Genomic DNA, 26,449 nt, shown 5'->3' on the forward strand with positions numbered 1-26,449 from the left:
CTAAAACTATGAAAATGTAACCGTTGCAAATAAGCACTTAAATAATTTTTGTTCTTTGATGTATATAGTATTAAAATAATGTGATTTTTATCATTATACTGACATATTGTAAAAAGAATTCAAAATTTGATATGAGATTTATTCTCAGTGGTATTTATTATTTTCCCTGATCGGAAATAGAAAGCATTATTTTCTATTTGAAATCTGGATGTTCCGAAAATAAAATGCACGTGGAACCAAATCGAATCAAAACAAACAACATGCTGTCACTTTGAGATATTATGACTTGAACATTTGGTAGTTACTAACCTTGGATTTTTTTTTATGAAATAATTTAGTGTATTGTATAGATATTCGCCACTTGAATCAATATTAAAATGAGCGCTAGTATAAATGACAATTTCCCAACTTTAGTCTTTATATGTTATCATTTATAGTATAAAGTTTAGTATATACTATAACACTATGATTCTTCTACTTCTATCAGATAATGGCCACAATCAATGAACTGATTATTCTGCCATGAGTTTGGTGCGCATATGCAGGGGCGGATCCAGGATTTTAGGTTTTGGGAGGGGGGCGCAAACTTAAATTTTTTTTGAGGTAAAAGTATCGAAATACTCTGAATTAAGCTGAGGACAACCCATGCTTTGCAATTTTTGGGGGGGCGCACGCCCACCACGCCCCCGCCTGATTCCGCCCCGGCTATGGACCCCCTCCCCCATAATGTTTGAATTTAGTTCATCTTTGTCCAGACCTGCCAACTCCAAATTTATGGTGGATAGAGAGGTGTTGAACTGAATTTTGAAATTCCTTATTTCATAAACTGAACACCCAAAAAAAAGGCATTCAAATGAGTAAAAAAGGGTATTTAACCACGTATATATTCATTTAAACAATATAGTAGTAGATTAAAACAATTATGACAATATAAGAGGTGCATTAGGTCCTCTTGTGTTTAAAATCCCCCATTGAGATTTTGAAAAGTTGGCAGGTATGTTTGTCACAGAGGCTATGAAAGCCTCGACTGACATTGCTTATACCCCCCAGGAGGTAGAGTGTTCTAATTCCTCTGCTCATATCGTAAACTTGGAAATGTATGATGGCTTGTTTTGAAGCTTAGACATTTTCACATATGTGGTTAAATTTTCGGGGTACGAAGTGAGATTCATTTTTCCGTAAATTAGCACAACCCGAAAATCATTTCGTGATGCGGTTCCTTGAGGTATAAAATCTATTTTTTTTACACAATAAGTTCTTTTAAAATTTAAGTCTTTGCATACATTTAATAACTCCAAAGTTTTTACACATTTATTCTATGGTCCTCTACTTTCCAAATCAGCATAAATGGTTAAGCTCAGTCACTTGTTAAAAATAGAAACATGTCCAATATCACTTCACAGAGATTTTTTGTTTACACACAACTTTTGAGTTTCTTAATTTGAGGCGAATTAGGGATATTGACCCAGGTGCATACAAATGAAGCGGGTTTAAATGTTATAACAGGCGCCAACCTTCACCCTAACCTGAAATTGTAGTGTAACATTACAACATAAAAAGACACACTATAAAATATCAATTGAAATGGCTTAACTCCTTCAAAAAGACATACAAACTAAAACAAGTAATCATACACTGAACAAATAAATTTGATCTATGACACAATATAAATACAATAATAATAGAAAAGATGTAAAACAATGTCAAAAAAGACAACTCCAACCTGGGATAAAATGGCGTTAAATAAAATAACATACACAGGTTAATTTAAATATAATAATTTTATTGTTAGTACAGAAATATTTTTTGCAAAATAGATAGATTTGTTGTTCACAGTACAAGTACAGAAGTGAAAATTTATCGTCCTACTAAATACTTATCAAAGGTTGTACATATTAAAAATAGTGGGACGAGATATAACACAAAATAAGTAATCATTGATTTACAAAAATGCATTACAAATTGTGTCAACAGGTCAAATTAATACATGTACTACCACACAATGGATCTTTCCCCTAAAGACTTGAACTTTGAAAATTATCAATCTCTTTAGATTATTTGAATGAAATTGCCAGTTTACAGTCATGTATAATGCACATACACAAGGGTATGGATGGCATGGATGAGGGGTCCTTCATTTCTGAATTCTTTAATTTTTTCGCTCATTATTCTTTATCTTTTAAGATAATGGCTATTATGTAACTACTTGATAACTATATTCTGGACTTTGTTCTTTTCTGTAATCAGTATATTTTTACCCAATTCTTTAATTTTTGCAGTTATTCTTTATATTTTAGCACCCCATTATTCTTTATTAATATTCTTTCTTTTTTTTTGACCATTATTCTCTATTCTGTAAACCCCATCCACACCCTCATTACCTTATCACTATTTGTCCTCCATTACTGGACATCATATTCCCGTAAAATTTTGACTTCATAATAGAAAATGTCTGATGACATAAAGGGAAATTGAATGTTGTATGATGTCAAATGTTCAAGTGTCGCAAATCCTCAGGTCAAGTGTCACAGATTCCCAAATGGCGATAAGGTCTATTGAGTCTAACACAGGCCATTGGACTCAAAATCTCTAGTAAAATCAGATACAACTGGTAATCCCTAGTTCCATACACATGGAAAATCAACATGCATTGTAGTCTTTAACTCTTAAAACTGTGGAGTATCTTTTTTTATCCTGCAATCGACCTTTCTACTATACTAATATAGGTGTACAGATAACACGAAGCGATATACGTATACTAGACGTATATAGTCTCCTGGTATCCTGCTTCTGTTGCGAGCGAATGGTTATGTCAAATTACTGTTTACGTCACACTTCAATTTGGGGTCCTCATTGCAGTCTGCGTTTAAGTCATGTCGATTTCTTTCAAAAACAAATTCAACGATTGGGATGGGAAAAAAATGTACAAATTTAATTGCAGGATAAAGACAATAACTGTTTAGTGTCTTTAAATATCAGCTGTATTTGTACTCGGCTCGAAACAGGAGTAATAGCTCGCTGAAGCTCGCATTACACCTGTTTCTTAGCCTCGTACAAATACAGCTGATATTTAAAGACACTAAACAGTTATTGTCTATTTAACTGATACTGAGAAATTGTATAGATGTATGACTTTGAATCTTATTTTTTTCAGTACTATGGAGAGCAGTCAATTGCTAAGGCAGCTTAAAGAGTTGACTTTGTTAGATTTAGACAAAGCTGTCCTACAAGAGAGTGAATACATAAGAGATGTGATACTAATTAAACAGACCAAAGAAAACAGACCACTTCAGGAACATTTAAACATACTGACATGTTTAGTCAGTTCAAACAAAACTGCATTATCGGAAATAACATGTACAGTTATTCTACAACAGATTTGTATTCCATTATTGAAAAGTATTCACCTGTCTTATGATAGTAGGAAGGAAAATGTTGCTGAATTAGGTCAAATTAATAAGTTAATAACAAGTTGTCTCACTACTGAAAATGAAGTATCATTCAAGCCATTGATTGATCTATGTCTCCAATCATTGAAAAACCATGTCCATGTGAAATCTTGTACTTTGGATAGCCAGGCTCTTGAGGGTGTGTTAGATTTACAAGTTTGTTTAGATGTGCTGCTAAATCTTACTCAGAGAAAAGACCAGGCTACTGGAAACATTTATATGATGCAAAGTTGTAACAATACAATTAAAGATATTTTCGATAATTTAATGTGCATACTGAATGATTTTCAGAATCGAAGAGCTCTTAATTTGTCATTGAGATGTGCTTCTAATATAATTAAGAATGAGGATCAAAAAAGTTATTTGGATACTTTTTGGCTCCTCATCACTAGGATGTGGCAGACGAGCAGAGAGGCAGACATATTGAATATTTATTTATGTGGTCTCTCAAACTTTTTCTTTCCCATTGATAACAGTTGCAATATTAATATCAGGAATGAACAAGTTTTTTGGGAAATTGTTCAGAAAGGTTTGAATTCAGAGAATCCTTTGTCCAGAAAACAGTCAGTGTATCTAATCAAGAGAAATATAGATATATGCGAAAAATTGAAAATTGATGTGAACAGTAATTTTAATGGACACAATGTACCATTATTCTGGTGGTCTAAAGACAAAGAAAAGATTCTTGTAAAAGTTTGGGAAGATCTTGTCATGTTACTAGAAACCATGGAAGATAGGCAGGTATATTTGATGTGAAAAATGTACAATGTTTTAAAAGGTCCAAAATCACACACAATGAATATGTTTTAAATTGATACACTATCAATGAGAAATAAACAAAAATATAGCAACTTCACAATATATTATAATATAAAACATTGACCTGTTCATTTAGATATAATGTATAAAGCAACTTCACAATATACTAAAAATTTTAAGAAAAAAAGAAAGTTTACGAGTGTTCTTTCAAAGTTTCTTCGCGGTTCAGTCTTCAGAAATGAAGAAGGTTCATATGGATTGACAAAGTTGGTGATTATCACATATATATACTGTTGTCTTCACTGACTTCAGTGGAAGGGGGATAATATTAAAACTTGTAAAAAGTGATAGAACGACCAAGTGTATGAATGATAAAAAAAGGTGTCAAAATATAAACGATATGAAAAACAGGAAATATATGCAGATCAATGAATTAACCTCAGTCAATGGCAAAACTGATAAGTATACCCATATCACATTGCAAGTTTTAAGAATATACATGTATAGTGTAAGCAGTTCTTGCAGAGGAAAAAATCAACTCAATCTTAAACAAAATATCATTGTTGTTGAACATAGAACTTGCAGAGATAACATTGACTGGCACTGGAGATCTGTTGACTATTTTTAGAAAAAGAATATTAAATGTAACTGATTGCAGTACATGAAACAGATTAAAGACATATGAGTATATGGATTCAGATAAAAATATTTAAATGCAAGATTTTCAAAGCAGTAACTTAAGTTACTTGCCATTTGTTTGACAATACAATATTCAATTTTTGTTTTACTCTTACAGTACCTCCAGATATTTTTTTCTGTTGATGTTAATTTTTTTTAATAGGTAAAGAACACATATCTATAGGTTTTTATACGCCCGTTTACGGGACGTATTATGGTATACCGTTGTACGTCCGTCTGTCCGTCCGTCTGTCCGTCCGTCTGTCCGTTCGTCTGTTGTCAACATGTCGGACATTAACTCAAAAACGCTTTAACCAATTTGCTTAAAACTTTGGTGAATTGTTTATATCTATTGACGTGAGCTCCCTTTCGTTTTTTATAAATTTTAGATTTTATGTTTCCGAGTTATGGGGTTTTATTCATTAAAAAAAGGGGGATTTTCCAGTTTTCGGACAATAACTCAAGAATGCTTTCACCAACTTGCAAGAAATTTTGGTTAATTGTTTATATCTATTGACATGAGCTCTCTTTGGATTTTTATAAATTTTAGATTTTATGTTTCCGAGTTATGGGGTTTTATTCATAAAAAAAAGGGGGATTTTCCAGTTCTCGGACAATAACTCAAAAATGCTTTCAGCGGTTCTCATGAAACTTTGATGAATTGTTGATATCTATTGATGTAAGCTCCCTTTAGAATTTTATAAATTTTAGATTTTACATTTCCGAATTATGGGGTTTATTCATTAAAAAAGGGTGGATTTTCCAGTTTTCAGACAAAAACTCAAAAATGCTTTCAGCAATTCGTATGAAACTTTGGTGAACTGTTTATATCTATTAATGTAAGTTCCTTTTAGAATTTTATAAATTTTATTTGTTTATAGTCTGACAACAGATTTACTAAGTATTGCGCAACAGCACAGTGTATTGCACAACAGCAAGAAATCTTTAATTGAATATAAATTCAATTCATATAACCAACTTCAAGTTCTTTGACTACATTTATTCAGAAACCTATAATAGATGTATGTCAAATATTTAATTACAATCCAATATCAGACCTGTATCAAGCTTGATTATTGTGTCCATTTTTGCCCCAACTGTTCAGGGTTAGACCTCTGCAGGCGTATCCAGCTGCGCTCAGCGAAGCAGTTTATTTTTTTTTATGGCATCTTACTTTGAATGTTTTACAGATACATGTCATTAAGCCATTGCTACCTAGACTACAGACCCTGATCAAGGCAGCTTCTTCAGACACTGGTAATGTTTGTTTTTTTTGTAAAATAAAATCATAATAAAAGCAGAAAAATACGACATGAACAATAAAAAAACATAATTTCTGAAATTTAAGACTTATCAAGCTGATTTCATATTGGAAAAAAATCAAAATATATTAGAGAAGTGATATGTTTTTTTAAAATGGAATTGAAGCCAATATAAAAATAAAGAGATATGGTAGGATTGCAAATGAGACAACTACCCACCTAAGACCAAATGGTGTAGATACATGTATAAACAACTATAGGTCAATATACAGCTTTTCACAATGAGAAAAGCAATACTATATCATATTGAAAATTACAAATGTATAAAAGGCTTTGACATGACAGTCTGTCAGTTGTGCAATAAAGGTTTTATTTGATAGAAAACTAGTTTCAATTTACATCATAATGAATAAGGATATACTGTCAAACTAATTGAAAAATGAAACCTGTGATACTTACCATTAGGATTTTATGATTATTTAAAAAAAGATATATAGATATATTTATAGCAAAGAACATAAAGAATTAACAAATATCAGATCTTAATAGTTGACCTCATTTCAGAAAAAACAGTTCTGCATACATCTTGGTTGTCTACAATATTTAGACGTGGAATTGCTCATGAAAGCATTGCCCTGGTAAAGTGGATGACAGAACAAGTATTATATCTAGACCTAGATACTTGTCCTATAATAGAACAGGGAGAAGATAAAGTAAGTTTTGTTAAAGTGTTTGCTGTAATGATGTATTTCTCTAATTCTTGGCAGATTTGTTCTTTCCCCTACGGGTTGATTATTTTTTTATAACCAATGCATGGTTTGTTTGATCTCAGTTCTTCACTTGGTCATAATTCAACTGTGATGTAAAATTTTCTTGATTACATCTGAATTTGCTATTATCGCATCAATAAAAAAAGCCACTATACCTGATGACGACACATAGGAATTAACACATCTTTTTGCATATCATTGAAAATGATAGATATATTGTCTAAAAACCATAAGCCAATCAGATTCCACCACAGCGTTGTTGAAGAATCAGTATTCATCATTGTGCAGTTTTAAGTCTGGATTTAGTTCCGACATTGTACAACTTTTGCCCAAAATGACTGCATGATCACCTGGAACAAACTGATTATCCAGTTAACAGTAAACAATGCTCAGATTATGTTTTCAAGTTTGTTGGAGACATAGAATAACTATATATAGAAACATCATTTGATTGGTTTTTATACGACCGCAAAAAAATTTTGTGGTCGTATATTGGTATGACGTTGGCGTCGGTCGTCGTCGTCGTCCGGCGTCGTCGTCCGAAGACACATTGGTTTTCGCACTCTAACTTTAGTTTAAGTGAATGGATCTTTTTGAAATTTGACCATAAGGTTAAATACCACAAAAGGAAGGTTGGGATTGATTTTGGGGGTTATGGTACCAACAGTTAAGGAATTAGGGGCCAAAAAGGGGCCAAAAATAAGCATTTTCTAGTTTCCAGACAATAACTGTGGAACGGTGTATGGATCTCTCTGAAATTATACTACAAGTTTCCATACCACAAAGGGATGGTTAGGATTTGCTTTGGGGGGTTATGGCTCAAACCGTTTAGGAATTAGGGGCAAAAAAGGGGGAAAAACAAGGTTGTCCTGGTTAATGGACAAATACTTTAGTACAAAACATAATTTAAAGCAGTGTAAGGGAGATAAATCAAATACATCATTGAAATTATCTCCCTTACACTGCTTTTAAATTATGTATAAAGTAATGGTTAATGAACAATAAAGATAATTTAAAACAGTGTAAGGGAGGTAATCCAAATACAACGTTTTGGTTACTTCCCTTACACTGCTTTTAAATTATGTTTAAAGAAATACATATTTATAAAGGAAGACCAGTAAAAATATCTGCAAATATTGCATCTTTTTTTTTTACAAAAAAATCCATATGAAAGATTTGACACTATATTTTTAATTCTATTATAAAATAGATTAAGTTAGCACTATGGTAAATTTAAATGGGTAATTATGGTTGCCAACTCCATTGGAAATTTGAATTGAGATTATGACCATATCTTGAGGGAAAGAATTTTTTTGGGGAAAAAAGGGGGGGGGGGGATAAAAAGAAATTGTGGGGGGTCAATTTTTTCTCATTTCAGATTTCAGAAATTAAAAAGAATTATTCTTCAAATATTATTTTTTTTTCAAATTTCAAATATTGAAAAATTTCAAGAAGTAATCTTTAATTGCACAGTATGGCGCATTAGATTTGTAAAATCTTTGATCACATTTATTTATTTGTTATGCCGAATCTAACAGTGTATTTAGATTTTTAATATTGGGTCCAGTTTTCAAATTGGTCTACATTAAGGTCCAAAGGGTCCAAAATTAAACTTTGTTTGATTTTAGCAAAAATTGAAAACATGAGGTTCTTTGATATGCTCAATCTAAACATGTATTTAGATTTTTGATTTTTGGCCCAGTTTTCAAGTTGGTCCAAATTGGGGTCCAAAATTAAACTTTGTTTGATTTCAACAAAAATTGAATATATGGGGTTCTTTGATATGCTGAATCTAACTATGTATTTAGATTTTTTATTTGTGGACCCCGTTATTAAATTGGTTCATATTGAGGTCAAAAGGGTCCAAAATTAAACTTTGTTTGATTTCATCAAAAATTGAATTATTGGGGTTCTTTGATATGCCAAATCTAACCGTGTTTTTAGATTTTTAATTTGGGTCCCATTTTTTAAAATTGGTCTTCATTGAGGTCCAAAGGGTCCAAAATTAAACTTAGTTTGATTTTAACAAAAATTGAATTCTTGGGGTTCTTTGATATGCTAAATCTAAACATGTGTTTAGATTTTTGATTATGGGCCCAGTTTTCAAGTTGGTCCAAGATAGGGTCCAGTATTTAAACTTTGTTTGATTTCAACAAAAATTGAATATATGGGGTTCTTTGATATGCTGAATCTAAACATGTATTTAGATTTTTGATTATGGGCCCAGTTTTCAAGTTGGTCCAAATTGGGGTCCAAAATTAAACTTTGTTTGATTTCAACAAAAATTGAATATATGAGGTTCTTTGATATGCTGAATCTAACCATGTATTTAGATTTTTTATTTGTGGGCCCCGCTATCAAATTGGTTCATATTGAGGTCAAAAGGATCTAAAATTAAACTTTGTTTGATTTCATCAAAAATTGAATTATTGGGGTTCTTTGATATGCCAAATCTAACCGTGTTTTTAGATTTTTAATTTGGGTCCCATTTTTTAAAATTGGTCTTCATTGAGGTCCAAAGGGTCCAAAATTAAACTTATTTTGATTTTAACAAAAATTGAATTCTTAGGGTTGTTTGATATGCTAAATCTAAACATGTGCTGAGATTTTTGATTATGGGCCCAGTTTTCAAGTTGGTCCAAGTTGGGGTCCAAAATTAAACTTTTTTTGATTTCAACAAAAATTGAATATATGGGGTTCTTTGATATGCTGAATCTAACCATGAATTTAGATTTTTTATACGCCCGTAAAATTTTTGATGGGACGTATTATGTTATACAAATGTCCGGCGTCCGTCCGTCTGTCTGTCCGTCTGTCCGTCGGTCTGTCCGTCTGTCTGTCCGTCTGTCTGTCCGGCGTAAACATGTCGCACCGTAACTTGAGAATGACTTATCCAAATTTCATGAAACTTAACATAGTTGTTTCTTATGATGGTCAAACGATCTGTATACTTTTTGGTGAAAATAAGATTAAAACTTTTTGAGTTACGGGACTTAGTAACTAAAACAGGTGTGTGTTTTTTTTCACATGTCGCGCCGTATCTCAAAAACAATTTATGATTATTGCTTAAAACTTTACACACTTCTTAGTTATATTAATCTTAAGATCTGTATACTTTTTGGTGATGATTCAAAATTTTATTTTTGAGTTATTGAGTATTTTGTTAAAAAGGGGGAGGGGTTTTTCACATGTCGCGCCGTATCTCAAAAACAGTTTATGATTATTGCTTAAAACTTTACACACTTTTTAGTTATATTAACCTTAAGATCTGTATACTTTTTGGTTTTGATTCAAAATTTTATTTTTGAGTTATTGAGTATTTTGTAAAAAAAGGGGGAGGGGTTTTTCACATGTCGTGCCATATCTCAAAAATGATTTATGATTATTGCTTAAAATTTTACACACTTCTTAGTTATATTAATCTAAAGATCTGTATACTTTTTGGTTTTGATTCAAAATTTTATTTTTGAGGTATTGATTTTTTTTTTTAAAAGGGGTGTTTTCACATGTCGCGCCATATCTCAAAAACGATTTATGATTATTGCTTAAAATTTTACACACTTCTTAGTTATATTAATCTAAAGATCTGTATACTTTTTGGTTTTGATTCAAAATTTTATATTATAGATATTGAGTTTTTTGTAAAAAAAAGAAGGGGGTTTTCGCATGTCACGCTGTATGTCAGAAACTATTTATGCTTATTGCATAAAAATTCACACACAAGACGACGGGCGTATCATGCGCTCATGGCGCAGCTGTTTATTATTTGTGGGCCCCGCTATCAAATTGGTTCATATTGAGGTCAAAAGGGTCCAAAATTAAACTTTGTTTGATTTCATCAAAAATTGAATTATTGGGGTTCTTTGATATTCCAAATCTAACTGTGTATTTAGATTTTTAATTTTAAGTCCCGTTTTTTAAATTGGTCTACATTAAGGTCCAAAGGGTCCAAAATTAAACTTAGTTTGATTTTAGCAAAAATTGAATTATTGGGGTTCTTTGATATGCTGAATCTAAACATGTGTTTAGATTTTTGATTATGGGCCCAGTTTTCAAGTTGGTCCAAGTTGGGGTCCAAAATTAAACTTTGTTTGATTTCAACAAAAATTGAAAATATGGGGTTCTTTGATATGCTGAATCTAACCATGTATTTTGATTTTGGACATTGGACCATAATAGGTAAATTAAAAAAAATCAAGTTCTTAGACCACATTCTTTCTGTGTCAGAAACCTATGCTGTGTCAAATATTTAATAACAATCCAAATTCAGAGCTGTATCAAGCTTGAATGTTGTGTCCATACTTGCCCCAACTGTTCAGGGTTCGACCTCTGCGGTCGTATCAAGCTGCGCCCCAGCAAAGCATTTTATTCATTTTCTGTTCAACTATTATGAAAATTTGTAAATAAATTCTGTAGTTATGAATAACACACATTGAAGACAGATAATTAAAAAAACATAAATAAGAAATATGGAACATTGATGTAATTTTAACAAAAAAAAGTGAAAATATATATTACATAAATGATCCATATAAAATGATAATGTCAAAAGTTAGAATTAAAAAAATATTTTACTATTTTACTATCTGTATCTTTTCAGTATTTTGCCAGTGAATTTTTACATTCCATTCAAGACCAAAAGTTATACCCAAGGTAAAAGTTTAGCCCTTTTTGTATACTTTGTGCATTTTACAATTAAACTTAATATACATGTTATGAGTCTGTCAGTCATTTTTGTTTAAAGATTTTAACTCCAACATTTTATAAAAGATTGCAACCATACTTGGATATATGGTATATAGTTTTAGACCTGTTCATCAGTCATTTTAGTTTCCTGATGCTAACACCAATACTTTATGTTGGATTGAAACAATACTTGAATATATGGTCACATAAAATGAGAGGAAGGTCCATATTGATTTTTAGAAGACTTTCCCTATTGATTTTCAGGTCACTTTGTTCATGGTCAAGGTCATAGTAACTTATTGTTTTTAATATCACTCATTTATGTATACCTCACATCTCTTTATTTATTAACAAGTTATAATTCAGCATTCAGTTTCAGGACTTTTGAAAGTATGTTTTTAATTCAAGAGAAATAGCTTTTAATATTTATGGCAGCGCACAGTCTGTTAGTGGAAAAGCTCAAATAGAGTAAACAAATTTTTATTTTATAATGGATATAGCTAAACTGATAAAATAAAATTTCTTGTTTTTAGTATTATGTTTAATAATTTCTTAATTGCAGACCCAAGAAATCAGCCAGAGGGACAATACCTACATGTGGAGCAGGCTTAATACACCTGTTTCAAAGTTGCTGGAAAGCTTTGAAAACTGATGAGAAAAGAGGTAGTTAAACACTGTTAGGGCATTATCATACAGGGGAGTTAACAGCTTAGTAATCTGGGTAATGGATAAACAGATAACTGTAAAGATCACTTAAGATTATTTCTACTTTGATAGGTGTTCATACACACTTTGCCTTAATAGCAAGGTTCATGTGTTCTAGTATGCATTTAGAGTTTGTCATTTGCTCCCTGAATCTTGAACATTCATACTTGTTGTTTCCTCCTCTTATGAAAGTATGTTCTATACAATGAAATAAATGTTTAAAGCAAGAGGTATGCAGCCACATCAAACAAATGAAAAGACATTATTATTAAGGCCAGGCTTAAAAATATTTTGGTTTGCCCAAACCCTACCTAAAGTTAGAGACAGTGGGTAGGTAGGTAGGCATTTCCTTTTGTTTTTCCGCAAAGAGAAATTGAAGTGTCAGATGTTTTTTTAGACTTCATGCCTATCTGATTAGAAAAAAAAAAAATTTTCACATCAGGATAATAAAAAGATTTTGAGTAGGCAGGCTATTTTTTTGGTAGGTAGGGTTAGGGTTAACAAGCATATTCTTTTTTATGGCCTAATCTGTGACTTTTAAATAAGAAAGTTTACTGATTTACATTCACAGAAATATTTTTTTTCTAACAGGTCAATTTTATGGAAGTATTCTAGAGACACTAAGTACCAGTAACTGGGGACCAGTACCATTGATGTTTATCTGTCAGGCTATATCATGTGTTCCTCGATCTCAGATACTCAATAAACAAGCTTTGCTTTTTATTAGGTAATATTTACTTTTGTAATGCCATGTTTTACTTGATTGCCACTGATGTTATTATTTCATTGGAAAATTTATCTTTTCATTCAAAATGTATGGTGTTCTAAAATTGAAATTACTCAATAATAATATAGCTTCAGATGAAGATGATTTTTTTTTCATTTTAGAGTGTTAACATATTTGACTTTGTCATGTGATGCTGAGCTAAAAAGTTATATATATGTTTTTTTAAATGAAAGAAAGTAAATAGTTTGGTATTGTTCTGTACAATCATTAAAGATAAATTAAAATTCTAAGCACAAATGTCTGTGTTACAGATGAAAAAGCACAAATGTCCTGTGTCTGTAATATGATGGGTACCTAAATCAATACTTGATAATATTTGTATTTTACAGGAAAATTCTTACCACTCAGGTTACAAATAGTGGAGTTTTCCTTAGAGGAGCTGCTCAGAGTTTCTTTGTTAGAACACTGCTATCATTAGCAAATTTAGTGAGTAAATTTTTTAAAAAGTTTTTCAATGTGATATTTATTGAAAAAGAGGCATAAGATACCTCAGGGACATTCAACACTCATAAGTCGGAGAGAAACTGAAAACATCATGGTAAGAAAAAACAACGAAAACATACAACAGTCTACAAAACACTACATAGAAAACTAAAGACTGAGCAACACTTACCCCACTAAAACTCTTAGGGGAGATGACAGGTGCTCCAGAAGGGTAAGCAGGTCCTGCTCCAAAATGTGGCACTTATTAAATTGTAGGATTAAGAATTGATTCCATGAATATATATTTATGAAGTAATTTTTGTCTCGTCTTGACGGAGTCAAAAAAACGAGACATAGGTATGCTGTTTCCGGCGGCGGTCGCCACAGCGGCGGTGGTGACGGCAGCGGCGGCTTCAACAATGTATTAGTTTGTGATTAGGTCTAGTTCATGGTGAACCACTAGTGGTAGGCCAATGATATTTTGTATGCAGTTGTATTAGCATTGGCACATCTCTTTACCATGGAGATTATTTTCCCCGCCCCCTCAGTCAAGGTCTATTGACTTTGAAACTTTGCTTTGTTTACATGTATTAGTTTGTGATTAGGTCAGTTTATTGGCAACCACTAGTGGTAGGTCAATGATATTTGGTATGCAGTTGTATAAGCATTGGCATATCTCATTTCCATGGAGATTATTTGGCCCCGCCCCCTCATTCATGGTCTATTGACTTTGAAACTTTTGCTTAGTTTTCATGTATTAGTTTGTGATTAAGTCAGTTTAAGGGGAACCGTTAGTGATAGGTCAATGATAATTGGTATGCAGTTGTATAAGCATTAGCACATCTCATTTCCATGGAGAATATTTGGTCCTTACCCCTCAGTCATGGTCTATTGACTTTGAAACTTTTGCTTAGTTTACATGTATTAGTTTGTGATTAGGTCAGTTTAAGATGAACCACTAATGTTAAGTCAATGATATTCGGTAAGTTTCATTTCCATGGAGATTATATAACCCCACCCCCTAATTATGGTTCTTTGACTTTGAAACTTTTACATAGTTTACAAGTTAATGTTTGTGTTTAGGTTTGTTTAAAGGGAATGACCTATGAAAAGTCAATGGTATTTGGTTTGCAGTTGTATTAGCATTGGCACATCTCATTTCCATGGAGATTGTTTAGCCCTGTACCTTCAGTCATGGTTCATTGACTTTGAATATTTGCATAACTTACATGCTACATTGCTATTTTAATTTCAACATTTGCATTATCAAAATAACAAATAGGCGAGACATATCTCGGTGTTAACAGTTTTATTTTAGAATCAATGTATTTTATAAGTACATTATATCTGGGACACCCTGAGAACTATCAACATCTTTTCTCATCTGAGGAATGATCAATTTATTGAGGGTTCAAGTTCCACATTATAGAAGTAAAAAATATTAGAAACAAAAAAAAATGTTCTAACAATCTCTAGAAATCAAAGTTTAATGTAAAGTATTTTTCAGTCATTGTATTAATCGGATCACTAAAAGTCTTTTTATACACCTGTATTTTGCAGTCAGTTGTACCACCAAAAGACTTTGCAGTCGCATTATCTATCTTTGAGACAGAAGATGGATTAGCAAGGGGAACAACTCTTTGGACCGATTGTGTAAATTGGTTGAAAGTTATATGTAAAGACCAAGATAATGAAGAGTGGTCACCAAAATCCCTCAATCAGTATCTGATCACAGCTGCAAGCTCGTTATTGCAAGTCAACCAAGGTAAAAAATAAATTTATAAATTCAAACACAGTTCTAAGTTAACAGCAATATATGAATTAGGGGGGTTAAACACCAGCCAGACATCTACCCAAATTTGTATGATGACTCAACCAAAAGTTATGAAACTTATGCACAATGCTTATTACCACAAAACACACATCAAGTTTGTATTTTGGTGGCATTACTTATACTATTCTAGAGTTATGTCCCTTTACAAATGGAAAAATTGCTGAATTTTTTTTGTTTCCATTCTTTAACTTTAGTTTGCTTCAAGCAAATGCTATGAGACTTATACACAATGCTTAATACCACAAAACTCCGATCAAGTTTGAATTTGGGTGGCATTACTTATACCATCCTAGAGTTATGCCACTTTATATATGTAGGACTCTAAAGTGCGATGGTACTCTAAAGTGCGATGGTCACGCTAAAGTGCGATGGTCTACGCTAAAGTGCGATGGTTTCAGACGCTAAAGTTCAATTGTTGTTTGTTTTTTTAAGTGCGATCAGATGACACGCTAAAATGCGATGGTATACATGACACGCTAAAGAGCGTTGGTTTAACACGCTTTTAAAAGTGCGATGGTGTAATGAGAATGGGGTTCAGGCAATGGTTTATGTTTTTTGCTGTGTTCATATTAGTTTTTCGTCTATTGTATTGTTTATAAATCATGCTGTTGTCTTTCTCTTTTGAATTGTTTTACATTAGTCGTTTCGTGGTCCTATATAGCTTCCATGCGACGTAAGCCAAGCCTCCACGTTGAAGTTCATAATCTTGCTAAGTGCATATGGTCTTTGGTGGATAGTTGTTTGTTGACAATTACACCACAACTTCTTATTTGTTTTTTGTTTATTGTTTTCTATCTCTTTCACAGACATGACGAACCATATTGTAAAAAATTGTTTTATAAAATATTTCAATTAGAAAATTAAAAAGTAGCTTTTATTTCACGCAAGTAAATAACATGGGATTAAAAACATAGAAGGAGTTTCTAAATCAAATTTGGACGAATTAAATACTTTGACACTTGGTGTATTTTGCCGTTTTCGCTCTCTTTTACGGTATACACCTTCCAATTACTAGCGTCAGTTTCTAAATTTATGAGAAGTATTCTTTTCCAGTATCCTGTCAGAAACCCGTGTGTCCCCGCCGACACAGCGGGATCAAAGGTTTGATTTAATTTTTTGGGAAATAACTCCTCCGCATACAAACTTTTCTAGCACCAACCAAAATTGGAATCATTTGTTTTCGTGTCTAGTAAAAAAAACTTCATCTGCACAAACATTCTCGTTTACCCATGTCCATTTTTGTTTGTACAAACGGCGTGTAGAGTCATAATGCTATTTATGGTTGCAAACGTCCATACTTTCGCGAACAAACGCATTTTCGCTGAAAAACGCACTTTAGCGTATCGCAGCATCGGACTTTAGCGTGACCATCGCGTTTTAGCATCCCCATCGCACTTTAGAGTCCTACATATATACAGAAAAATTGCTGAATTTTTCGTTTCCGTTCTCTAACTTCAGTTTGCCTCAACCAAATGTTATGAAACTTATACAAAATGCTTATTACCACAAATCTCAAATCAAGTTCGAATTTGGGTGGCGTCACTTATACAATTCTCTTCTTATGTCCATTTATAATGTTATATGCAAGCAGGGGCATCATCTGTGTCCCATGGACACATTCTCCATTTATATTTGAACATAACATCCTAGTTATACCCCCGCTTTAAAAAAGTGGGGGTATACTATTTTATCTCTGTCTCTCCGTCCATCCGTCAGTCCGTCTGTCCCATGAATATTTTTGTAGCATTTTCTCAGGTACTACATCACAAGGATTTCTGAAATTTGGTTTCCAGGTTTATATGAGTGAGCTATACCGTGTGATGCGTTTTCAGATTCATCACTCAACAACTTCCTGTTTACTGAACACTTACATATTTTTACACTGTTAAAATTATCCATATTTGGGCGGGGGTATCATCAGTGAGCAGTAGCTTGCAGTTTCACTTGTTTTATACCATATGACACATTTTTAATGGATTACTTATTGCAAAGAAGAGAATGGGTACAAGTTTAATTTACTATTTTTCTGTCTATACAAGATCTACTTGTATTTAGGTAAAAACTGTAACTCCCATTTTTTCTGGAATCTGTAGTATTTATAGTTTTACATGTATTATATTTTGCAGAAGCAGATTTCAGCTTGAATGAGATGGAAGTCACTTCATTCAGCAGATTGCTATTACTAGCAGTGGATAGTGGTGTTCTTCCATATACAGTAGAACCAGGAGTACAAGAACCTTGTCTTACTGGGATAGTTATGACTGTATCAGGGGTCATCCACTCTATTCCAAACCATCCTTACATGTCCCATCATAAAGCAGAAAAGGCTATTGAGGTCCTTGTGTCATTGCTGCTGGAGAGTGGACAGTTAAATGGTACTTAAATATAGGATAATGGTTATCTTTAAAATAGAGGCGCCTAATAACCTTCGTTCTTCGAGTGAAAGTGAGACTATAGAATGACCCATTCTGCATCATCCCGTCATAACAGGTTCCATGGCAGTGCAGAAAATACAAAGAATTTATGTTTCATGAGTATGTCCGTCTGTCCATCTTTCTTGTAAGCACAGCTTCTCTTAAACAGCTATTAGGATATTGATCAAACTTAACACTACCTGAGGATATGAACATGGAATATTATCTATGTTCCACTTGTTAAATGGGAGATAATCAAACTTACTTAATTCAATATTGCAAAATGTGATAATAGTATCTCATAAGAGCAACTACTCCTAAACAGCTGGACATATACATGTATTGATGAAACTTTACACAGTTGTAGAACAATATATGGATGCGCATCATGGAATATTGTTCCTGTCCTATATGTTTATGGCGATTCTGTCTCCCAAGAAGCATGTAAAGTTGTTTTTGCTCTGTTATGTCATTTATATATATATATAAAAGATATAAGTCAACAAATTTCTTATGAGGGTGCTGGATAGTTATGAAAAAGAAGGGGTATCCTATGTGAATTCATTCACATTTCTTGTTAGTTTCTTTTGATGTGAACTGTTGTTATCTCTTTGTAATTTTTATACGACTGCAAAAAAATTTTGTGGTCGTATATTGGTATGACGTTGGCGTCGTCGTCGTGGTCGTGGTCGTCGGCATTTGGCGTCGTCCGGCGTCGTCGTCCGAAGACACATTGGTTTTCGCACTCTAACTTTAGTTTAAGTGAATGGATCTTTTTGAAATTTGACCATAAGGTTAAATACCACAAAAGGAAGGTTGGGATTGATTTTGGGGGTTATGGTACTAACAGTTAAGGAATTAGGGGCCAAAAAGGGCCCAAAAATAAGCATTTTCTAGTTTCCAGACAATAACTGTGGAACGGTGTATGGATCTCTCTGAAATTATACTACAAGTTTCCATACCACAAAGGGATGGTTAGGATTTGCTTTGGGGGGTTATGGCTCAAACCGTTTAGGAATTAGGGGCAAAAAAGGGGGAAAAACAAGGTTGTCCTGGTTAATGGACAAATACTTTAGTTCAAAACATAATTTAAAGCAGTGTAAGGGAGATAAATCAAATACATCATTGAAATTATCTCCCTTACACTGCTTTTAAATTATGTATAAAGTAATGGTTAATGAACAATAAAGATAATTTAAAACAGTGTAAGGGAGGTAATCCAAATACGTTTTGGTTACTTCCCTTACACTGCTTTTAAATTATGTGTAAAGAAATGCATATTTAAAAAGGAAGACCAGTAAAAATATCTGCAAATGTTGCATCTTTTTTTTTTTACAAAAAAATCCATATGAAGGTCCAAAGGGTCCAAAATTAAACTTTGTTTGATTTTAGCAAAAATTGAATATATGAGGTTCTTTGATATGCTGAATCTAAACATGTATTTAGATTTTTGATTTTTGGCCCAGTTTTCAAGTTGGTCCAAATTGGGGTCCAAAATTAAACTTTGTTTGATTTCAACAAAAATTGAATATATGGGGTTCTTTGATATGCTGAATCTAACCATGTATTTAGATTTTTTATTTGTGGACCCCGTTATCAAATTGGTTCATATTGAGGTCAAAAGGGATCAAAATTAAACTTTGTTTGATTTCATCTAAAATTGAATTATTGGGGTTCTTTGATATTCCAAATCTAACCGTGTATTTAGATTTTAATTTTGGGTCCTGTTTTTTAAATTGGTCTACATTAAGGTCCAAAGGGTCCAAAATTAAACTTAGTTTGATTTTAACAAAAATTGAATTCTTGGGGTTCTTTGATATGCTGAATCTAAACATGTGTTTAGATTTTTGATTATGGGCTCAGTTTTCAAGTTGGTCCAAGATAGGGTCCAGTATTTAAACTTTGTTTGATTTCAACAAAAATTGAATATATGGGGTTCTTTGATATGCTGAATCTAAACATGTATTTAGATTTTTGATTATGAGCCCAGTTTTCAAGTTGGTCCAAATTGGGGTCCAAAATTAAACTTTTTTTGATTTCAACAAAAATTGAATATATGAGGTTCATTGATATGCTGAATCTAACCATGTATTTAGATTTTTTATTTGTAGGCCCCGCTTTCAAATTGGTTCATATTGAGGTCAAAAGGGTCCAAAATTAAACTTTGTTTGATTTCATCAGAAATTGAATTATTGGGGTTCTTTGATATGCCAAATCTAACCGTGTTTTTAGATTTTTAATTTGGGTCCCGTTTTTTAAATTGGTCTTCATTGAGGTCCAAAGGGTCCAAAATTAAACTTAGTTTGATTTTAACAAAAATTGAATTCTTGGGGTTCTTTGATATGCTGAATCTAAACATGTGTTTAGATTTTTGATTATGGGCCCAGTTTTCAAGTTGGTCCAAGTTGGGGTCCAAAATTAAACTTTGTTTGATTTCAACAAAAATTGAATATATGGGGTTCTTTGATATGCTGAATCTAACCATGTATTTAGATTTTTTATTTGTGAGCCCCGCTATCAAATTGGTTCATATTGAGGTCAAAAGGGTCCAAAATTAAACTTTGTTTGATTTCATCAAAAATTGAATTATTGGGGTTCTTTGATATTCCAAATCTAACCTTGTATTTAGATTTTTAATTTTAAGTCCCATTTTTTAAATTGGTCTACATTAAGGTCCAAAGGGTCCAAAATTAAACTTAGTTTGATTTTAGCAAAAATTGAAATCTTGGGGTTCTTTGATATGCTGAATCTAACCATGTATTTTGATTTTGGACATTGGACCATAATAGGTAAATTAAAAAAAATTCAAATTCTTAGACCACATTCTTTCTGTGTCAGAAACCTATGCTGTGTCAAATATTTAATAACAATCCAAATTCAGAGCTGTATCAAGCTTGAATGTTGTGTCCATACTTGCCCCAACTGTTCAGGGTTCGACCTCTGCGGTCGTATCAAGCTGCGCCCCAGCGAAGCATTTAATTTTTCTTTTGGTTGTGGTCATAGTTTTTTTTTAAACTATTGGGTCTTAATTGCTCCCATGCTGCCTTTTGCTCTTTTTATGCCCCCCGCCATAGGCAACAGGGGCATCAAGTGTAACCCTTGACCCTCTTTCCGTCCATCCTTCCATCTGTCCCATTTTCGTTTCCACACTCTAACTTCAGTTTTCCTCATTAAAATTTTATGAAACTCATATTCAATGCTAACAACCAAAACTAGCAGACAGAGTTCGATTTTATGCAGAGAGTCACCTATAGTTCTAGAGTTATGCCCCCTTTTTAACTTGGAAAATTGCAAAGTTTGAGAGGGGCATTCTTGTCCTCAGACACATTCTTCTTTTATTTTAAGTTGTATTGCAACAAAGTTGTGAAGGTTATATTGTTTCTGACATTTCCTTCCAACTATATGTTATCACTTTGTTGGTGTAATCATCACTGTTGACTCTCTTTTATTTACAGAAGATAGATTTTGTCAGCTGATAAGGAAAAGTATTTCAGATTGTATGGATAGCTTTTTATTGTTCACTACACAGATGCTCCTTGAAAAATGGACACAGGTAATGTCCTAATTAAGTGATTAACTTCCCTTATTTATGTACATTGTGTATTGTCAGTGTTACATTTAGCACCCATGAAACTCAGTTGGATGAAGTTTATGACAAAATTAGGATCTTTATTGTTTAGAATAGGTTTTATTAGATGTATGTGTGATATACCATTGATGTATGGTATGCTGTTGCATCAGTAATCATAGACTCCTTTTTCAGGGAGAATATCAGGTTCTGTCCCATCAACCATGTTAAGTCATAAGCAACTTTGCTAAATTTTGATATTATAATTTACAAACTAAAGGAAGTACTTATTAGTTTGTTTTAAGGTTATTTCAATTGCATGTAGATCATAAAATTCATTTAAATGTTGACAAAAAGTATGAATTATTGTATGATTTATTTCAATAAAAGTTTTAGTGTATGAAGCATTTAAGAATTTTATTAGAATTGGAATAATATAGAATTTAAAAACGAGGTATATGAGAAAATCTTTCACAATGGGAGATAGCTCTTTGATAACGAAAAATAAATTGATTACAATACATTGGTAAATAATAGATATGCATTAGGCAAGAATGTGATGTCTGAAGTTTAATATTTACAATTTGTTGCAGATATCCTCTGTACAGTCAATAGAGTTATTTGTACATGGACTCACTCAGTTTTTACAACTTACATGTACAGAACAACAGTTTGATCAACAGGTTTTGAAACTGGTTAATAGTTGTATACAGATACTTACAGATCCGATCCTTGGTGTAAAGGTGGGTTATATTCCAAACTTCTATAAATTCAGAAAGTTTTGCGAGGTTTTTGTTTTTGCAAAAAATTGCGACTGGATAGGTTTTTAAGAAATAAAAAGTCACATTTAAAGTTTGGATAGAATTATTTATATGCAGCATTTCTTGTAATAACAATAATTAATCTTGCATTTTTGTTCATTTTTTAACAATTCAAATAATAAATGCACAGAAGACAGTTCTAGATTTACAATATTTAAAAAAAAAGCAGTCATCAACCGTACGAACAACGTTTATAGTCAAAACTTGGTAAGGGTTTACCATAACAGTGCACAAAACCTCCCATTTTCATAACAGATTTGGTTTTTATCTTTATAGGTAGAAATGTATGCACAGATCAAGAAACTTGCCTCAATAGGGATCCTTAGTTCTGTAACATCATCATTGACAGGCAGTCCGCGATTTATTCATGAGAAGATTTTTTCATTTGTAAATGACTTAAACTGCACAACTTCATTTGACAAACCTGTTGCTGATATAAGGTACATATACACACATAACAAGATTAAGCTGTCAATGTATATTTGTTCCACATAACAAAAGTTCCACTGGAAACTTTGTTATAAAATATATCATAATATATGTTCCTGTTGGAACAAATATTCTATACTATTTATTCCGTTAGGAAAATATACTGTAATATTGGTAAATGACCTTTTATGAGCTATTGTAGTCTTATATGAAAAGAAAAATGGGTGTTATGGGGCAAATTATTTTACCCTGTATCGTAGGAAAAAAACCAAGGAGTCCGAACATCTGACAATAATTCCTAAACCTCACCTAAGTACATCCTTAAGGTTATTTTGTAGATTGGTCAGACTCTGGTCAGTCCTTTCTTAATTTAATTAAGCAGACATTTAAAATATCAAGAAGGAAGTTTGTAATTTATTAGAGTATTCGACTTATTTGACTTATTTATTGGTGACACAATCAATTATTTAAGGAATGATTGTAATATTTTTTCTGTCTATGAAGAAATAACATCAAAAATGTGGTGCACACTGAATAACCTGCGTAGCGGGTTATTTTAAAGTGTGCACCACATTTTTTATGTTATTTCGAATAGACAGAAAAAATATTACAGTCATTTCTTATAATTTAATTCTTAATTCCATTTTAAACCGGTGTAAATCATGAAAAAACGTTGATGACGTCAAGGTCACATGACAAAATTATGTCTATGAGCTGATAAACAAAACACTGTCAGCCAATCGGAAGACGTGTTACATCCAAAATTAAATTATTGATAAATGTCATATTTTTCAGCCATAAAGAATGGGGAAAGATTGCTTCATTATTTATATCATACCAATGGAAAGTTATGGAATATTACTTAAGTCATATAGATGATGTAAATAAACCTATGGTACCGATATTAAAGGTGTGCCAAGATTCACTGTCTGTGTGTAGTGGATTAAACACAATACCTGTTTACAGGTGTATAGGATGCCTATTTAGTAAGGTAAGTTTTTGTTGCTTTATGGGAAAACAATATCTGAGTTAGTTTAAAATGTGTGAATTATGTCAGCATGGGTAAGAAATTCAGTCAAATGATTTTAAATATTTTACGTTTGATATAATTATTGATTCCGTAGAGAATAAGATCGTACATTCAGTTCAATATTTTTTAAACCGTGAAGAATAACTTTTTGATTTGTTTAAATGATTATTTTCACCGGTATTTAATGAAAATTTTATTCAAAAGTATCTCAATTATCGACAAGTGCATAAATTTTTGTGAAATAAATATTTATATGTTTCAAAATGTCCATAATTATTGACAACAAGTATGTACTTACATTTTTCCAAAAGTATCTCAATGTTAAATTAGTTTAAAAAGAAAATGGTACTATATGTTTAACTGATTTTTCCTGTAGACTTAAATCAAACAATAGAAAATTAAATTGTTTTATTCATAATTTTATACATTTTATAATTATATCTGTGACTATTTTAGTGCCAAATACCTAATGATTCAAGCAGTATTATTGAAGCCTTGTCTGTAAGTTGGAGTCATGTCCAAGGAGAAACTAGGTCAAGCTGTTTCTGGGAAGTCTTTGAAGAATTTATAAACTTGTCGTTCCAGCCTGCTTTACTTCAGCAGCCAAGAGATCCTGCATTAAATGATGTTATTGTAAAGGTATGCAGATTGTGTGTTTTACAGAATTAACCTTCCTTATGTTTAACAATTGCATGAAGTAAACCCATATTTATCATAAAGAAATGTAAATGTTAAAATGAAAGAAATTTCAGATCAAAGGGCTAAGGTAAAGCAACCTGAATCAAGATATTTGAGTTGAGCATATTGATTTCAATAACTTATACCTCAATTGGTTTAACTTGCCCAAATTATGGAAAGGTTGATTATGATGAATCTTTTTCAGTCCTGCTAAAAGAAGTGGTCTTAAAGGTCATGGGAACAACTTTTTATGTGTTAGAAACTATTCGTATTTGTTCTGATTATAAAGAATAAAAAATCTTACCTCTTCTACAGAATTAAAGAAATAAAAAAAAATTTTCTTATTGATTTCACATGACATTTCATGCAAGTGATACAAATTCTTTTTTATAATTATCATAATTAGAAGATCTCAGTAGATCCATTCTTTGAGTGCTGAAATTTTGAAAAAATTAATTAAATAGATATAAATGTGTGTTTACTAGGGCTTTCAGGGAAATTTAAACCAGCTTATGTTGGTATTTGATGTTTCTGAAGTGCCTTTGTCTGTTGGTCTTAGTTTGGTTTCAATTTAATATCTTTTACCATAGTCAGCTTATTTGAAATGTGAAAATATTGATAAGGAGTCAACTATAATATCCCTTTTATCTTCCCTGAGTTTTGGACTTTGATTATACTAAAAACCAAATAAGAAGATTGTGCACATAATCAAATCGTTTGAATATATTAAGAAATATAGTAAATATTGTAAGGGACAATTAAACACAAGTTATATGCTTTTTTGTTGTTCTTAGGCTTGGCCTTTACCGGTAATTCTATATAGACACACAATAACCTGAGGGTAAAATAGAGAATGGAAATGGGGAATGTGTCAAAGAGACAACAACCCGACCATAGAGCAGACAACAGCCGAAGGCCACCAATGGGTCTTCAATGCAGCGAGAAACTCCCGCACCCGAAGGCGTCCTTCAGCTGGCCCCTAAACAAATATGTATACTAGTTCAGTGATAATGGACGTCATACTAAACTCCAAATTATACACAGGAAACTAAAATCAAAAATGATACAAGACTAACAAAGGCCAGAGGCTCCTGACTTGGGAGTGTTCTATTGAGTTGACTATGCTGTGTTCACTGAGAATTTGTTTACTAATAGCTCATTGGTATGACTTGCTAAACACATGCTTACTTTCATTCTGATATGTGCCACTTGATTATTTTATTTTTTTGCTCTTTTTTAATATTTTACAAATGGCAATGTTGGAATGAGGCATCACTATTCCTTGACATTTTTTTTTTCTTTAATTGAATGATGATAACAATCCAATGTTCCAAATTGATTAGTTCTATAATCGTTACACATTTTCAGTCAGCATGTGAATTAATGGAATTTGGAGGAGAAAAGACGGGTATTGCTAATATTCTGATGAGAAGATTGTGTACTGTGTTCAAAAGTTCTTTACAATTAGCAGACGGTTTCTACTGCATACTTAGCCAAGCTGCTATTTATGGAAATATATTCAGGAAACAAGAAAGGTCGGTATATTTAAAATACTTTGAAAAAAGATATACATTTTTTGTACTATCATTATCATAAGAGAGAATTATTGCATGTTGGACCCAGACTTGGCATTTTGTATAATCTAATTACCAATAGCAAAAAATCTAAATTCATTTTCTGCTTGAATATTTTCACTGGCTGTTGGCTGATAGCTATAATTTTATAATAAAAATCCATATTCCATATGTTTCTGCCTAGGTTTTCATCAATACTTGTAATTTTCTGCTTTATGGTACATACTGATTATATTCATTAAAAATAATATAAAACTTTGTGCCACCTTGCTTTCAAGCAATGTTTACAAATTCTTTCACAATGCTTTGTAAACATTTATAGATGTAAAATATGCATGAAAATCTAAAAAAGTACTCAATTAACAATGTAGGCTTTTGGACAATTGCCAATTTGAACACTGTAGAAGTACATAAAGGGCTTTAATGTGATGCCACCTTGCTGTGTGAAAAGGCTTTTGCACATATTTTCAGCTATTATATATCCTTTATAAACTTACAATGTATTTGGTCAGAAAATGATCATGATGAATGCTAGTGAAATTTGAACATGTAACAGAAATATGATCACATTAATTTCATTGA

At 32.1% G+C, this 26,449-nt stretch overlaps 1 protein-coding gene across 1 annotated transcript in view; it reads left to right on the forward strand.

Annotated features, from left to right (window-relative positions):
* Positions 1–219: 219 nt before the first annotated feature.
* The window catches only part of LOC127698723 (probable methyltransferase TARBP1), a 51,338-nt gene continuing 25,108 nt past the window's right edge, over positions 220–26,449 (forward strand). The window contains exons 1-16 of the mRNA XM_052202347.1: positions 220–297; positions 3,155–4,190; positions 6,077–6,143; positions 6,713–6,861; positions 11,519–11,571; positions 12,167–12,267; positions 12,901–13,036; positions 13,426–13,522; positions 15,080–15,284; positions 17,480–17,728; positions 21,223–21,320; positions 21,929–22,078; positions 22,433–22,596; positions 23,381–23,576; positions 24,072–24,254; positions 25,662–25,828. Coding sequence (XP_052058307.1) covers positions 3,159–4,190; positions 6,077–6,143; positions 6,713–6,861; positions 11,519–11,571; positions 12,167–12,267; positions 12,901–13,036; positions 13,426–13,522; positions 15,080–15,284; positions 17,480–17,728; positions 21,223–21,320; positions 21,929–22,078; positions 22,433–22,596; positions 23,381–23,576; positions 24,072–24,254; positions 25,662–25,828 — 3,047 coding nt within the window. The 5' untranslated portion in view covers positions 220–297; positions 3,155–3,158. The remainder of the gene's footprint in view (positions 298–3,154; positions 4,191–6,076; positions 6,144–6,712; positions 6,862–11,518; positions 11,572–12,166; positions 12,268–12,900; positions 13,037–13,425; positions 13,523–15,079; positions 15,285–17,479; positions 17,729–21,222; positions 21,321–21,928; positions 22,079–22,432; positions 22,597–23,380; positions 23,577–24,071; positions 24,255–25,661; positions 25,829–26,449) is intronic.

The sequence above is a fragment of the Mytilus californianus genome, unplaced genomic scaffold (assembly GCF_021869535.1).
Source record: "Mytilus californianus isolate M0D057914Y unplaced genomic scaffold, xbMytCali1.0.p SCAF_4, whole genome shotgun sequence".
NCBI lineage: Eukaryota > Metazoa > Mollusca > Bivalvia > Mytilida > Mytilidae > Mytilus > Mytilus californianus.